Source organism: Camelus dromedarius, chromosome 15, assembly GCF_036321535.1.
Source record: "Camelus dromedarius isolate mCamDro1 chromosome 15, mCamDro1.pat, whole genome shotgun sequence".
Lineage (NCBI taxonomy): Eukaryota > Metazoa > Chordata > Mammalia > Artiodactyla > Camelidae > Camelus > Camelus dromedarius.
The window spans coordinates 45409266-45423445 of record NC_087450.1 but is presented as its reverse complement, the minus strand read 5'-3'; the positions used below and the strand labels follow the sequence as shown (position 1 = coordinate 45423445).

Sequence of the window (14180 nt, the reverse complement as noted above, 5' to 3'; positions counted from 1 at the left end):
GCTGCCACCGGCCTGCGAAACGTAAGCAGAGGCGGAGCCGCGGCTGGGGAAGCCTTTGGCTGGTCACTCGGTTCAGCTCCGGGAAGGGCGGCGGGCGCAGCCGGCCACCCCAGCAACGTCCTGGCACCGCCCCTCGCCACGCCCGCCGCGGGGAGGCGGGACGGTGGGCGGGGCCCGGATCCCCAAACCGCCGAGCAGTGGAACCGGAACCTACACAGGCCGTCCAATGGCGTGTAACGGGCGGGGTCCAGCGCGCACCTGCCAGGTGACTAGTGGAAGTTCAGGCACTGGAGCCAGTCAAGAACTTGGGAGACAAAATCCCCGACCACAATATGCTGAGCTACTTCCTGAGCCCCCAGAATGACACCTGGACAGAGCCTTTCAGTCTGCTTTTGGGTCTTGGCGCTTCCCTCTACTTGGGCTACTACTGGACATGGGTGCCCCAGGTGCGTGCGGATCCAGAACTCTTGCCGGCGGGTTTGGGATATGCGGGTCTAGTGCGCATCTTCCAGCAGGGGCTCGAGCCCTTTGTGGGAGCTGGCTTGCTTGGGCTTCTTGCCTAGGGTGAAATTTGACGCGCCAACCCCACCACCACTCACGCCCAGCGCTCTGGCCAGGCCCCGCAGTGCTATTACCACCTAGTGGAGGTGGTAATAGCTCAGGATTTATGGAGAAACCTAACTGTCCTTGTTCTTTCCACCTTAAGTTCTAGCTTCTCCATGTTCAGTACAATGGGAAAATCTGAAAAGATTGATTTTTGATGAACTTTTCTAAATTTTTGATTAACTTTTTTGATGAGATTTTTATTCTCACTGAAATTTAGATTTATTTTTTTGATGAGGTTTTATTCTCACTAAAATTTAGATAAAATACATAATTCACACATACAGAAAAATCTAAATCTTTTTAATCTTCACTAAACTTGGCTCTGTGTAGCTGAGTCTAAAAAACCTACTGATTCAAGCTCTTTAAAAAGATCTATAGGGAAATTTAATGTTACCTAAACTTTTCTGTATTTTCAGAGCTATATACATTCATATGTATTATTGATAAAATACATCTGGCTTAATGAAACAATTTTTAAAAGCCAAATCTCACAATATCCTATAAACCTCACCTTACATGTCTAATTTGGAAAGTCAGTCGTTTCAGAACAGAGCTGTACTTTTGCTTGCAACCGGCCACACAGAGGTCAGAGACCTATGCCACTTTATACTCCAAACTCTTCCTTGATTTCCAAATACTGGTTAAAATGCAAGGAAAGTGCCATTCTGGATGCAGTTTGGATTGTCCAGTTTGGTCATGGGTTGATACTGATTCTTCCACAGTGACTAATGACATATTACTAGTTAATTCTCAGAGATAAGTCAAGAAAGGCTTCACTAGAGTTAAAATGAAACTAACCCAGATAAATCAAACCTGTCATTTGTTAGTTCCTTGTTCGACACTACTGAGCTATTTGATCAAAGATTTAATAAATTGCTAACTCAAAATCTTGGCAGTTAGGAGGTAATAGAGTAAAATAACTAAAAGCACAGGCTCTAGAGTCAGACAGACTTGGGTTTGGATCCCAGCTCTGACACTAACTAGATTTGACACACTTTGACAACTCACTCAATATTCAAACCTGTTCCCACAGGTGGGTCATAGTACCTATCTCAAAGAGCTGTTGTGAGGATCACAGGATAGAATTATGTAAAATACTTAGCACAATGCCTGGCACATGAGTACTCACTTACGAATACTACTTACTAATACTCAACTTACTATTAGTAGTGGTAGTATCATAATTATTAATTCCACTTTGCCTCTTGCTTGCTGTGTGACTTTGGGCAAACAACCTCTAGAGTCATAGTTTCTTCATTTATATCTCATTTCATAAGGTTGGGTTTAGCCTAGTGTCAGCAAATAGCCTACGATGAATCACAGGTGTTTTTATTCCGGGGCTGTTGTGTTGTGCTGACACAACAGTCACACTACCAACTTGGCCTCCCTAGTTCATTTACTTGGCCCCTTTTGACTGCAAGAAGAGATAGGTCTTCAGGTTCCTTCAGGCCTGCGACAGAAATGCAATTTCTATTTCTTGAGCCTGAGGCCTTCTGTCTTTGTACAGCATACTCCCCCTCATAAGCCTTCTGTGTGGCTAGGCCCTCTCATTCACTTGATGTGTATCCAGAAGAACTAAGCAGAGGGGTTGATGTCAGGGCTAAGCGCCCACTGACCTCATCTGCCCCGTCATCCTATCCCTGTTACCTTTCCTCTGGCTGGCATGAAGAAGAGAAAATCTGTTCATATTGGGACTATTCCTCCTTTAGGGTATGGTCTAACAGCAGGGGCTGTTAAATAAGAAAATGGGATATTGTGGTAAAAAGCAGCACTTCTAAAGTGAGTGCACGTACTAGGGGATGGGAATATGCAACAGCAGAATGCTAAAGTCATACTAGTATGGCAAGAGCTGGCTTTGAGATGACAGAGTATGGATAATTCAACTGCAAGGCACAAGTTGCTGGCTGAACGGTGCTGCATTTCTTCAGCCTCTGTCCAGGACCCCAACCTTTGCAGCAGAGGATTAGCTGGGCAACTTGTTTTATATTATCTGATCTCTCCAAAATGGGTTTGAGTCGGATAGGCTGAGTGGGGGAGTCAGCATCCAGTCAACTGCAGCAGCTCCCAGCCCTGGTTCTGAGTTGGCTCAGGGTCAGCTCTGGAGAGGTGGCACTCTAGGACTGGAATTCTTTGGGGCTCTAGTGGGACTGTATTACCAGAGGTGACTTGGCCATTCCAGACTGAGGTATGCTAGATTTCTCACCCCCAGATGAAGCAGTGCTCTCCAGGCTGGCCTCTGGGAAGGGGTCACTCTGGTGTCCGTACCTCACTGGCTTGGTGCAAAAATCAGGGGAGTGAGGCAGATTGTGTTGTGTGATTACAGAGGCCTCAACTGGTGACAGGGTCCCAGTTCCTGGCCTTCCTGGAGCAGCACTGTCCAGTCACTATGGAGACATTCTACCCTACACTCTGGTGTTTTGAGGGTCGGCTACAAACCATCTTCCGTGTCTTACTGCAGTCTCGGCCTCTAGTTCTTTACTCGAGGTAAGATGGGACAGAAGGGGGTGAACACGAAGCTGCAAGTATAGGGGAGTCCCATTCGTCTACCAAGGTAACCTCTGAGAGTGGCTATACGGGAGGGCAATTTAACTGCACAACCATAAGGTAATAGTCAATCTTTTATGTCCCCATTACACTTTCTTATGGTCTTACTATTTTGGACAATGCATGCCCTCAAATGATGCTGATGGGAAGTTATGGGGGTTGTTTGACGAGGGAGAGGGGCGCAAAACCTTTTGAAGTACATGGAGTTCCCAACATCATCTTTGTGTGCCCTTTTCTCTAAAACCACAGTGAAGTTCTCCAAACCCCAGATGGAGGACAGATCCTCCTAGACTGGGCCAGTCAGCATGACAGCTGTCAATACCCTGACCCTACCACCCAGCCCATTGTATTACTGCTTCCTGGTATCACAGGCAGTAGCCAGGAGACATATATCCTGCACCTAGTTAACCAAGCTTTGAAGGATGGCTATAGGTAAGGATGGGCACAGCCCAGAAGAATTGGGTGGTGTCTGATAACTTGTAATGGGAGGGAGGGGTCATTTCAGACCCTGATAGCTGTGGGGAGAAGGTGCCATATGAAGGGCACCCTTTGACTGAGGTCTTTCTGAAAAACTACCAAAAGGGGAGTGGGGCTTCTAGGGAGGGTCTGGCTAATATGTACCTGTGTGCACCACAGGGCTGTCGTATTTAACAACCGGGGCTGTCGTGGGGAAGAACTGCTGGTGAGTACCCTCCTTCCTTGTAGTGGCTTCACCCCACTCCCTTCAGAGATCCTGGGCCCTGCGGCTCTACCCACCTGTCCTTCCATTTCCCTTTTATTTCTTGAGCCCTTTCATTTTTCTGCCTTCTGGTCAGGGCCTCAATCCCTACCCAATGATCTGGTTTGCCTCAGACCTACAGGGCTTTCTGTGCCAGCAATACTGAAGATCTGGAGACAGTCGTGAACCACGTAAAGCGCCGTTACTCCCAAGCTCCACTGCTGGCCGTGGGCGTCTCTCTCGGAGGGTAAAATAAAGACTGCCTGCCAAAGGCCCAGCCTTCCTTTCTCTCTTTCCCCCTCCATGTCTTCTCCCCACCTCCTGTCCCAGCTCCCCAGCGCAAACCTTTCTTTCATGGCCCCTGGTCCAATCCTACAGGGTATTAGTGCTGAACCACCTAGCACGAATGGGGCGGGCTGCAGGGTTGGTGGCAGCATTGACTTTCTCTGCATGCTGGGATTCCTCTGAGACCACCCGCTCCCTGGAGACCCCACTGAACTCACTGCTCTTCAATCAGTGCCTCACTGCTGGGCTCTGCCAAATTGTGAACCGGTAGGGTCTTGGCAAGTGGGAGGGGGCAACAGACAGGGTGGGATGGCAGACATGCCAGGTTCTCCCAGTGCTCGGAGTCAGTTCTATGTCTGGGTTTTCTCATTCATGAGATAAGACAGAGGCTGGCTCTGGGTCAGGCCCAGGAGTAGAGCCAAACCACTATGTGTTCTTTTGCAGAAATAGAAAAGTGATGGAAAAGGTGGTGAATGTAGACTTTGTGCTACAGGTATAATCTTTCAACCATCCCCTCTCTGCCCAAAATTGTTCTCCCAATATCTTATTCCCTATCCTCAGTCCTAGCCTATCCCACCCTCCACCACCTACAGGCCCGCACAATCCGCCAGTTTGATGAGCGCTACACAGCCGTGGCCTTTGGATTTCAAGACTGTGCCTCTTACTACCGAGCAGCGAGCCCAAGAACCAAGGTAGATGCCATCGAGATCCCTGTGCTCTGCCTCAATGCAGCTGACGACCCCTTCTCCTCAGTCCATGGTGAGCACCCTGAATCAGATGCTTTGGGCCCCAGAGGAAGTGGGCCGTAAGGTGCAAGTGGAAAGAGCCTGGGCTCTCGGCAGGGGCAGGGTTCCTGACCTCCTCTCCAACCCCTCCCCCAGCCCTTCCCCTACAGGCTGCCCAACATTCTCCCCATGTCGCACTGCTCGTCACAGCCCGGGGTGGCCACATAGGCTACCTGGAAGGGCTGCTCCCCTGGCAGCACTGCTACATGAACCGCGTCTTTCATCAGTACACCAGAGCCGTCTTCCAGCACCCACAGGAGCTGCTCTGCCTCAGAGCTCCCACACCTCCTGAGGGAGGTAAGAGCTGACAAGAGTACCATTTGGGGTCTCAGTTCAGTCTTCCCTTGTTTATTAAATAACAACTTTTCCTGCCAAATGGACTGAGGTTCATTTTCCCTTTTCTCGAGGCTAGGGTAGACTATTCAGGAACTTGCTGCATATTTAGCCTGGCTGGCTTGGAGCTACCCAGCTGAACCCAAAGATTACTGCCTGAGTCCTCCTTTTGCCCTTTCCTTCCCTAATAGCAAGTCCCAGGCCAGTGCCTGTCCCAGCAAATGCCAGGGGCTCATGTGCAGAGCAACTGCCACAAGGCTGTGAGGGGAAGAGAAGAAAAGGGCAGTTTCTGCAGAAAGGACAGCAGCCTCCAAGTTCCTGGGCATCTTCACACATCTCTGGAGAAAGGACAAGCTCAACTCCAGAGCCTCTGGTAGGCAGAGGGAAGGAGGCAGGTGGTGTGGGCCGGGCTTGACACCATGGTCCTGGGCGGATCCAAAGGTGATGAATGCAAGGTTCCCAGGACTCAGGGTCACCCACGGTCACAGCCAAGCTCTAACTGGGAATGGCAGGCATTGCCCACTAGTCTCATCAGAGGCAACCTCAGCTGTGGACCCAGGTGGAGTGAGCAGTGGAGTCCAGGCCTCCATTCTGGTCTAGAAGGTGGCAGTGTCTGGGCCCCTGGTTCCCTGGGAGCAGGGGGGCTAAAGAAAACCTGGGAAGGCACTCTGGAGCAGCAGGATGCTCATCACAATAAGCCCGACACACAGTAGCAGCAGCAGCCACACAGGAACAGTCCCTGCAGGAGGGGGAAGGGATGAAGTCAGTAAGCAAAGGGGAGTCACAGCCCAAAGAACAGAACCATTCGAGGAGGGGGTAGGTGACTACAAGCAAGCAACCCACTCAGCAGGGGGCAAGTTTTTGCTACAGCTAAAGGTAGGGTGGTACCCCCTCACCCCAGTGACTCACTTCGTGAGGGCAGCAGGTGCAGCTGGCAGCGACTGTCCACAGCCACAGAGAACAGGGCAGTTTCATGGGACCCAAGGAGCTCCGGACCACGACCCTTCTCAGGTAGAAAAGCCACATCTGTCACCACAATGCCATGGGCCTCCCTCACATAGTAGAGGCGCTGTGGACAACAGGAAAACGAGTAAGGGAAGGCCCAGTTGGGAACATTCCTTCTGGAAAATATGCCCTCTGCCCCTAGAAGCCTTTCCCTCTATAGGCTGGGCCAGACCCCTTCCCACACACTCAGTGTAGAAGCAAGCCTAGAATCCCCACCCCCAGAGAGTCCTCAGGGCTGTGCCCACCTCCACCCATTACCTGGAGAGAGAAAGCTATGTAGATGGCAACAGAGCCAGTGACCGTGCCCAGGCCTAGGAAGGTGCCCGATTCACTGCAACAAACAATAAAGTGCTCACTGTCCTGGAGTCCCATGCAGCAACATTCATTCAGTAACAATAGTCCTCAGGCAGGCAGGCAGGCAGCACATCTTCCCCCCAGGTGCCCCCACACCCAGCCAAGTCACCACAGTCTCACACCTGACACTAAGGCAGGAGATGACTTCATGGCCACAGGACTTGGTCTGAAGAGGCAAGAAGGTGGAGCCATCCCAGGCTGTGAGGTAGCAGGGTTGGGGCTGGCGCAGACGCTTGTGGGGAATCTGCACCGTGAAGAGTCGCAGCCCGGCAGGCTGGTCTGGAACCTGCCCAAACCTGGAGGCCGGGTGAGAGGCTGTTCAGCTCCTGGGGCCTGCCCAACCTTCCTCGGAGGTTGGTGCCCTCCTGCACCCTGGTCAGGCCCTGGGGGTAATGCCTGAAAAGGCTCCGATCCTTCCCAGCTCCCCGTCTCTTCCCACTCCCCATTACAACTAGGCTATGCCTCTTTCAGCCACCCTCTGGGGTCTTCACACCTGCAGGCCTGGTAGCGGTAAGGCGTGTTAGAAAAGGTGGGTCCGTTCTCCTGCCAGTGCAGCCGTGTCACCAGTTGATCCTTCTGCCACACGGAGGCATTAAGGTCCCAGCCCACAGTTACCAACTAGTCAGGAATCAAGATTCCAAGGATGAACAGTTAGGGGATCCACTTATGGGACAAGCAGCATAATCACCTACTTTCTCCACCCTCTCACCTCCTCACCTTGCCATCAGGCCCCAAAGCCAGGTCCTCAATCTCCCCTTCATGGGCTTTGAACTCCAGAACTTTCTCCAAAGTCGGTACCTGCAGCCAAACCACCACCGTAGTTAGCCTAGTTACCGGGCTAGAGCACAATGATCCCCACCCCTCTCTGCTAACAGCCACTCAGTGCAGTCTTCACTCAAGTTTCCCAGAACCCATGTTCAGTTTCTCACAACTCTGGCCTTGCAGCTACTGACACTCATCCTCTAACCTCCCAAAACCACACCTTCCAGACACGAACGTAGCCATCCGTCCCTCCAGTGGCAAGCAAGGTATTATCATGGTTGAAGCATACAACTTTCTGCAGTGGATCAGCGCTGAAGTCTGTCTGCACCGCCTGCAAATTCTCCACACTAAGTTCTACCCCCTCCTGGTGGGTTTCAGCTCCAGACTTCTTCTCTGCAGGGGCAGCCCCTTTCCTTTGCCAAGGCCCCTGTTCCTTGGAACCTGCAACACAAACAGCCTGCCAGGTTCCAGGCTTCTAAAGTAGTCATAACCCCTTCTCTAGTGGTGAACATCGAGCGAATTCTCGCCTGTTACGAGAACCTCACCTTCAGCCCCACATCTTCAGAGACCAAGATGAGAGAGCTCTTACTCATTTAACCCTTTTCACAAAGCTAGAGCAGGGGCTCTCACCTGCCTTCTCTGCTTTGTTTTTGCCCTTCTGCTGATGGGTCTTGAAGCGCAGTAGCTGACAGTGGGCATCCTGCCCTGCAGCCAGGATATTACCAGCCAGCGCTAAGTTCATGGTGGCCCGAGTCTCAGTATCATGGGAGTGCAGTAGGGAGGCGCTGAGGCGCCCATTAATCTGCTCCAGCTGCAGAAAGTGCTGTGGGAGAGGGAACCAGGATGAGCAAGGTTCAGAGGGCACCTCAAGAGCAAACTTACAACCTGTAGTCTGAAGGCTTACTGCACTTTGTAGTTCACAAGGCTTTTAAAGATCTTTTTTCTTTTGAGCCTCACAAATCTGTACAGCAAGCAACGCTGGGATTATCACCTGCAGTTTACAGAATATGGTAACTCTCAGAAGAGTGAAGAAACCAAGCTTATGCTGAACTCTCGCCTCTGTTGGAGGGCAGACAGGCAAGTCTATGTGGCCTCCCCGGAAAAAGCCAGGATAAGACCCCGGGGGCTGTTCCTGAAGTCGAGTTGAAGCCTTCCTGCCTTGGCAGTGCTGTGTGCAGTTTCATTTTACCTTAGGATTCTCTCAATTGACCAGTGAGTTCTCGACTGAAGTTCGCGCCAGGACCCCCAGCATGCCGGGGAGTCGCACCTGGCAGGGACAGGGTCCGCAGCAGAAGAGCGGCCCACACATGAGACCCTCCCAGAATCGCCCTCAGCCCTGGCGTGACCCGGCCCCAGTGGCCCTGTACTCTCACCACGCCATTCTTTATGCCGGTCTTGGCGGCGCCTCCTCCGCCCGCGGCTATGAGCAGCCCCGCGCTGGGATCGACCTGCAGCGCGTACAACGGGAACGGGGCCCGGTACAGCTCTGGCGCCCGGCGCCGACCCATCCCGCTCGCCGCGCGTTTCACTGTCTGCGCCGAAGCACCCGGGACATGCCGCGCCCGGCCTTCGACGACTTCTCTGGCCGCTGCTGACCTTGGTCCCCTCGCTGCCGGGAAAACTCCCGACCCCTCTCACACCTGTGGGGTTGGGGAAATTCTCTTAATCACACACGAATCCCTATCTCGGCCCAAGGCAGGCTAACCCTGTCTCGCCGACTCGCAGTGCGCAAGCGCACCGAGCACGACTCTCCTCACGCAGGCGCGGAGCAGTCAATGCGCGTCAGCACTCGCCGGCCGTGGCCTGCTGGAATCCGGGCGCTAGGATGCCGGTCTTCTCCCCCTTGTGACGTCAGACTACGCCATCTTTTTGGGGGGCAGTGGAGGCTCGCGGCCGCTTCACGGAAGCGTCCTTGGGGGTTCTGGAGGAGCTGGGTGAATCAGTAAAGGTTAAGGGAGGTTAATAAACTTTTAATAAAGAAATCCTTGGGTTAGGACTATCCACACTTCAGGAGGGATAGGCAGACTCATGGAGCGCAGCCTTTATGTTTTACCCCAGAGACGAAGTGATTTGTCCAAGGTCACGCTCCAGAAACGTGACCCGTCTCTTTTGCCTCTTAACGGAGGCAGCGTGGACTTTAAAACAAACCTGGCTTCAAATCCCGAATCTACCGCTTCCTAGTATTAGGAAAAAAAACACTTCTTACCTTAACAATTAACACCTGTCCTCTGTGCACAGGTGGGAGTTAGTTGGCCATTGTCAAGGCCCCGCACCTAATCCTGCGCCTCAGGGTTTGTGGGTGGGGGCTGCTCCCCTCTGATACACTCAAGGAGGCAACTGGAACCCCAAGACAGGGCAGGTCTCTGCCTGACACCCCATCCTTCTGAGGGGGTCCTTAGATTTCTGGTGTCCTATAGGAGTGATGCAGGAAAAACGGATGCGGGGCGTGAGGAGGGCTGTGTCCCAGGCTTTGGATGAGCCCCTGGGACGTGCCCTGCCAAGTGTGGGTCCTTGGCTTCAGGCAGGAAAGAATTCAGGAGCAAGCCACAGTTGGGTAAAGGTAGATTTATTTAGAGAGATACATCGAAAGGCAAGAGAAAGGCCATGAGGTGTGGGGGTTGGGTGCTCAGATTAGAGTATAAGTAGGTACACACTCCATAGAGTGCAGGCCATCTCTAAAGTGGGAGAGACAGGGCAGTGGCCGCAAGTTGTGTTGCCTGTTTTTATGGGCTCAGTGGCCTCATATGCTAATAAGTGGAAGGACAAGTCTTGACTAGCCTGGGGAAGGGGCTGGGATTCCCAGTAAGTTGGCCATTTCCCACTCTGACCTCTTGTGGCTAGCCCTGGGACTGTCATGGCGCCTGCTGGCATGTTATTCACCATGCTAGTATATTACAATGGGCATATAATGAAGCTCAAGTTCTACTAGAAGTCAAATCTCCCACCATCTTGAGCCTCAAGGCCTACTAGAGGGTTGAATCCTCCACCATTTTGATGTTAGTTGCTGTATCATTCCTTGAATGGCTGTGCCCTGCCCGCTCCTGTCTCAGGAGGACCCCATGTTTCTCTGCAAGTGAACGCTAGTCATGCCCTTCCCTCCAAGGAGACACCTCCTGCTGCTCCCCTGGCATGCATCAGCATGCATCCTTATTAATCTAAGGTGTGGCCAGAGGAAGGGGCCTGGTGGCTTCATCTCTGGGGATGCCATTATCTGTCCCACCGAATTGAATTAAATGTGTGAAGGGCCTGGCAGGGCCCTCTGCACATCTCAGGTGCTCAGGCCTTCTGAGTCCTTTGCCCTCCTCAGATACATGGCCATTCTGTTTCTTTTGACTCTCTTTGTTGGGTTCCAGTCCTCCTGAAGGTACAACCACCCACTGTGTCTGCTCAGTAAGACACAAGCACAAGTTTCACAGGGTCAGGCTTTATTGGATACACTGAAGGCTAAGTGGGGCCTCAGGTGCCCTTGGTCCTCTTCAGCCAGGAGAGAACAGACTCCACAAGGGGCTCCCAGGGTTCAGGGCTGGAGAACACACCTGACCTCCAGCCAGCCAGCCCTTCAGAGTGTCTCGGGGGCTCCCCGAGATCTGGGGCCTAGCAGGGATGGTGGGGTTTGGAGGAGGTGCTCCAGGGAGCCTTCGTGGCTCTGAAACTAGGGTAGTGACTTTCGGGGAATGGGTTCTAGAGAGGCAGACTTCTTTGGAGCAGAGGAAGGCCTGGGCTTCAGGGAGACAGTGAACTGTTTTGGTGCCTGAGTTGGAGAACCTGAACAGCCTGTGGAGTTTGGTGATTGAAGACCTACAGACCTAAGGCTCCCAATCTGTGAGGATGTGCCTGGGTCTTGATCTGCCTGGGCCTGGGCTGCTGGGGTTCGAGCTGCTGGGGCCTGAGGTGCCTGGATTTGACACCCACGGGCCTGAGAAGCCTCGTTCTGAGGCCCTACTTCCCCCAGCCTTCTTTCTGGCAACAGATGCAAGGCCCTGGCCTGGCCCCGAGACAGGCGGAGACCAAAGCCAATGCCTATGCGGAGTGGTCCGGATTCCTGGTCCTGTGCACAGGGCAGCAGCTGGGGGAAAGCAAGCAGTTTGGGTCCAGTCCTGTACTTGGGGATGGGGCAAGAGGGGCTGCGGGGCCGGAGACACACCAGGCATACAGGATACTCCACAACTGGGGCCTGGCCGGGTCTGCCTAGCCACAGGCGCTGCAAAAGCAGTAGCTGCAGGTCGCGGGCGATGCGGTGGTGCCCCAAATGGACCACCAGGACCTGGGCCAAGGCTCCTGGGTCCCTGAACTCTGCAGGGTCCCTCTCGCTTGCCACGCATCCCCCCTCCACCCCAAGGGACCCGAGGTCCCTGTACTGATGCGAGTGCCATGTCTGGCTGTTAGAGCTGACCTCACCAGAAGGTAGGCTGGAGCTGGGGGAGGTGAGGGCAGAGCTAGGCAGGTCTTCGGGATGGGAAGGAGACTGGCAACCGGAGACCAGGAGAGAGGAGTTCTGCGGCTGAGAGGGAGAAGAGGAGTGAGTGAGAGTGGGAGAGGGATATAGCCAGTGGGAAGGTGAGGAAGACCGTGGCAGGGAGAGAGAGAGGTAATTCTGATGAAAGAAAGTGGGGGAACTTGGGAGAGAGGAGAAGGGATGTAGGAGAAAGTCAGAATTTGAGTCAGAAGAGTAGAAATGGGAGCCCGCAGAGTGGGACCGTGAGGGAGGGGAGCAAGGGGGGTGGGTGGGACGGAGTGATTGTTGGGGAGGCAGAGGTTGTAGGTTGCGAGGAAGGGAGTCCACAAGTTGTGAGGGGCCCTGAGGGGGCTGCCCAGGGGGTGCTGTGTTCTGTAGCAGCGCCTGATCCTTGTTTTGAGGCAACATTGCCTTGAGTCCAGAAGAGACTGGAGTGTCAAGAGCAGAGATTAGAGACCTGGCAGAGGCAGGACCGATAACTCTGAGGCCAGAAGTGGGTGACAAATCAAGGCCCTCTGTGCACAGAATGTGGCTCCAGCCTGGTGTTGGTGTGGCTGTTGGTGTGAGGCCAAGGAGACACCAAGCCCTGTAGCACCAGGCTCTCTGGGTGTTTAGGCAGGAGCTTGGCTCTAAATTTGGCCTCTCACTCCTTTGCAGTCGGCCATTGATGAGGGATGTAGAGGATGGAGAATCAGAACTGCCTCTTGGGAGCTGAGGGACAGCAGCAATTATCTGGGTAGGCCAGGGAGGATGACACAGCCCTTAGGATCTGTGGAGAAAAAAACAGAGCTCAAGATATTGAGAGAATGGGTCTGTTTCTGGCTCTGCCTAATGTACCATGCAGGCTGTTTCACCAAGAACTTAAATATCACCTCTGGGGTCAGAAGAGCTGACAAAATGCTCCAGGGAAGGTGAAAGTTAGGAGGGGAGGAATAGGGAAGGAGGGAGGGTAGGATGGGTTGGATAGAGTTAGAGGAGGGGGCTTGGGGGATGGAGGCTGAGATGGGACTAGAAATAGCGAGTGTTCTGGCGCTGTGAGCTCTTACCAATGAGGGTCCCTCTGAGCTGTGTTTCTGAAGGCACTTCAGCGACACGGGGACCTGGGAGAGAGAGGAACAGAGTCAACAAATGATGGATAAGTTCATCCCTGCCCCCAGCATCTGTCACCCTAAACTCACTCTGACCCAGATTTCTGTCCGAGTCTTGCCCTCTGTCCTCCTTCAGCCAGGAGGAGGTCTTCTGTTACGGACTTTTGTTCTCCTAAATCTGAAACAAAGATTCTGCAAGCATCCTGGTTTCCTGGCACTCTGGTTGCCCTAATCCCTGTGGTCCCTAATGCTAATGTCCCCTGGCTTAGCCTGGCCCCAGCCAAGATGGCTTATCACGATCAGCAGCAGCAGTGGGGCCAGCTGGTGAAAGCCTAGAAGTCAAGGACTTTGTCTAAGGGGTGGTGTTGCCGCCCCACTTGGGAGCTGGGAGCCCCATTTCCTGGGGTCAGTACTCCCTGGAATCCAGTGCCTGTGTCACAAAGGTCAGGTGCTGACATCACATACTCTTCTCCTCAAGGCTCTGGGACCTTCTTTCAGAGATCATCCTGAGGCTGGCCCTTGACAAAACTGAAGCAAGCAAAATTCTTTGGGGCACCCAAGTCTCCCCTTCAGGGCCTAGTCCCCACCTCTGCTCTCTGCCCATATACTTTAAACCTCCCACCACCTCCTCCAGCCAGGGGTCTCCCCAGCCATACAGCCTGTTTGGGCTGGACACTCCCTTCAACTGTTGGTTTTCATTTGTTTTCTGAGCACTGACTTACGCTCCACACCTTATATGCTTATATGTTTTTAATAGCTATTTTCTTTCTTTTTTTTTTTATTATTGAAGTACAGTCAATTACAATGTGTCAATCTCTGGTGTACAGCACAATGTCCCAGTCATGCATATATATATGTGTTCATATTTTAATAGCTATTTTATCAATAGCTCTATTGAGATGTAATTCATGTACCATGCAATCCACCCACTTAAAGTGTGCAGTATCCTCACAGGGTTGTACAACCATCACCGCAATCTAATTTTAGGACATAGTTATACCCAGGAAAAGAAATCTCATACCCATAGTCACTCTTCATTCCCCCCCACCCTCGCCAGTCCCTGGAAACTACAAATCTACTTTGTTTCTATGGATTTGCCTATTTTACACATTTCATGAGTGGAATCATACAATACATGGCCTTTCGTGTCTGACTTCTTTCACTTAGCATAATATATTCAAGTTTCATTCATGTAGCATTTATCGTTACTTTATTTCTTTTTATTGCAAATAAAATTCCTTTAT

At 52.5% G+C, this 14180-nt stretch overlaps 3 protein-coding genes across 4 annotated transcripts; 1 reads left to right on the top strand and 2 right to left on the bottom strand.

The window, feature by feature from the left end:
* The first annotated feature begins 221 nt into the window (after window positions 1–221).
* Window positions 222–5314, top strand: ABHD1 (abhydrolase domain containing 1). Of its 2 annotated transcripts, XM_010991227.3 has the most exons (9): window positions 222–446; window positions 2930–3090; window positions 3400–3582; window positions 3787–3832; window positions 4003–4115; window positions 4247–4420; window positions 4598–4646; window positions 4747–4912; window positions 5035–5314. In XM_010991227.3, exons 1-9 carry the CDS (start codon window positions 333–335, stop codon window positions 5244–5246), a joined length of 1218 nt encoding a protein of 405 aa, XP_010989529.1. In that variant the 5' UTR covers window positions 222–332; the 3' UTR covers window positions 5247–5314. The 2 variants fall into 2 exon arrangements, with proteins under 2 accessions (XP_010989529.1, XP_064350737.1); XM_064494667.1 differs by lacking the exon at window positions 3400–3582 and having other exon boundaries at window positions 223–446.
* PREB (prolactin regulatory element binding) lies at window positions 5265–9135 on the bottom strand. Its single transcript, XM_010991226.3, has 9 exons — window positions 8766–9135; window positions 8023–8215; window positions 7613–7833; window positions 7348–7428; window positions 7124–7248; window positions 6753–6926; window positions 6535–6607; window positions 6181–6340; window positions 5265–6010 (listed from the first exon to the last, which is right to left on the bottom strand). The coding sequence occupies exons 1-9, from the start codon at window positions 8898–8900 to the stop codon at window positions 5916–5918; spliced, it is 1257 nt and encodes a 418-aa protein (XP_010989528.1). The 5' UTR covers window positions 8901–9135; the 3' UTR covers window positions 5265–5915.
* A 1731-nt stretch (window positions 9136–10866) lies between these two features.
* On the bottom strand, window positions 10867–12256 carry PRR30 (proline rich 30). The gene has a single exon (XM_010991282.3). It carries the CDS (start codon window positions 12254–12256, stop codon window positions 11045–11047), a length of 1212 nt encoding a protein of 403 aa, XP_010989584.1. The 3' UTR covers window positions 10867–11044.
* Window positions 12257–14180: the final 1924 nt, after the last annotated feature.

Bases quoted from the DNA above. Each gene is read 5' to 3' on its own strand.
- PREB (XM_010991226.3), bottom strand. From the start codon at position 8,900: ATGGGTCGGCGCCGGGCGCCAGAGCTGTACCGGGCCCCGTTCCCGTTG. The intron at 8,216-8,765 runs GTGAGAGTACAG...CCTCTCCCACAG, and splicing joins CCGGCATAAAGAATGGCGTG to CACTTTCTGCAGCTGGAGCA. The intron at 7,249-7,347 runs GTGAGGAGGTGA...ATTCCTGACTAG, and splicing joins CTTTGGGGCCTGATGGCAAG to TTGGTAACTGTGGGCTGGGA.
- PRR30 (XM_010991282.3), bottom strand. From the start codon at position 12,256: ATGTTGCCTCAAAACAAGGATCAGGCGCTGCTACAGAACACAGCACCC.
- ABHD1 (XM_010991227.3), top strand. From the start codon at position 333: ATGCTGAGCTACTTCCTGAGCCCCCAGAATGACACCTGGACAGAGCCT. The intron at 3,091-3,399 runs GTAAGATGGGAC...CTAAAACCACAG, and splicing joins CCTCTAGTTCTTTACTCGAG to TGAAGTTCTCCAAACCCCAG. The intron at 4,647-4,746 runs GTATAATCTTTC...CACCACCTACAG, and splicing joins ATGTAGACTTTGTGCTACAG to GCCCGCACAATCCGCCAGTT.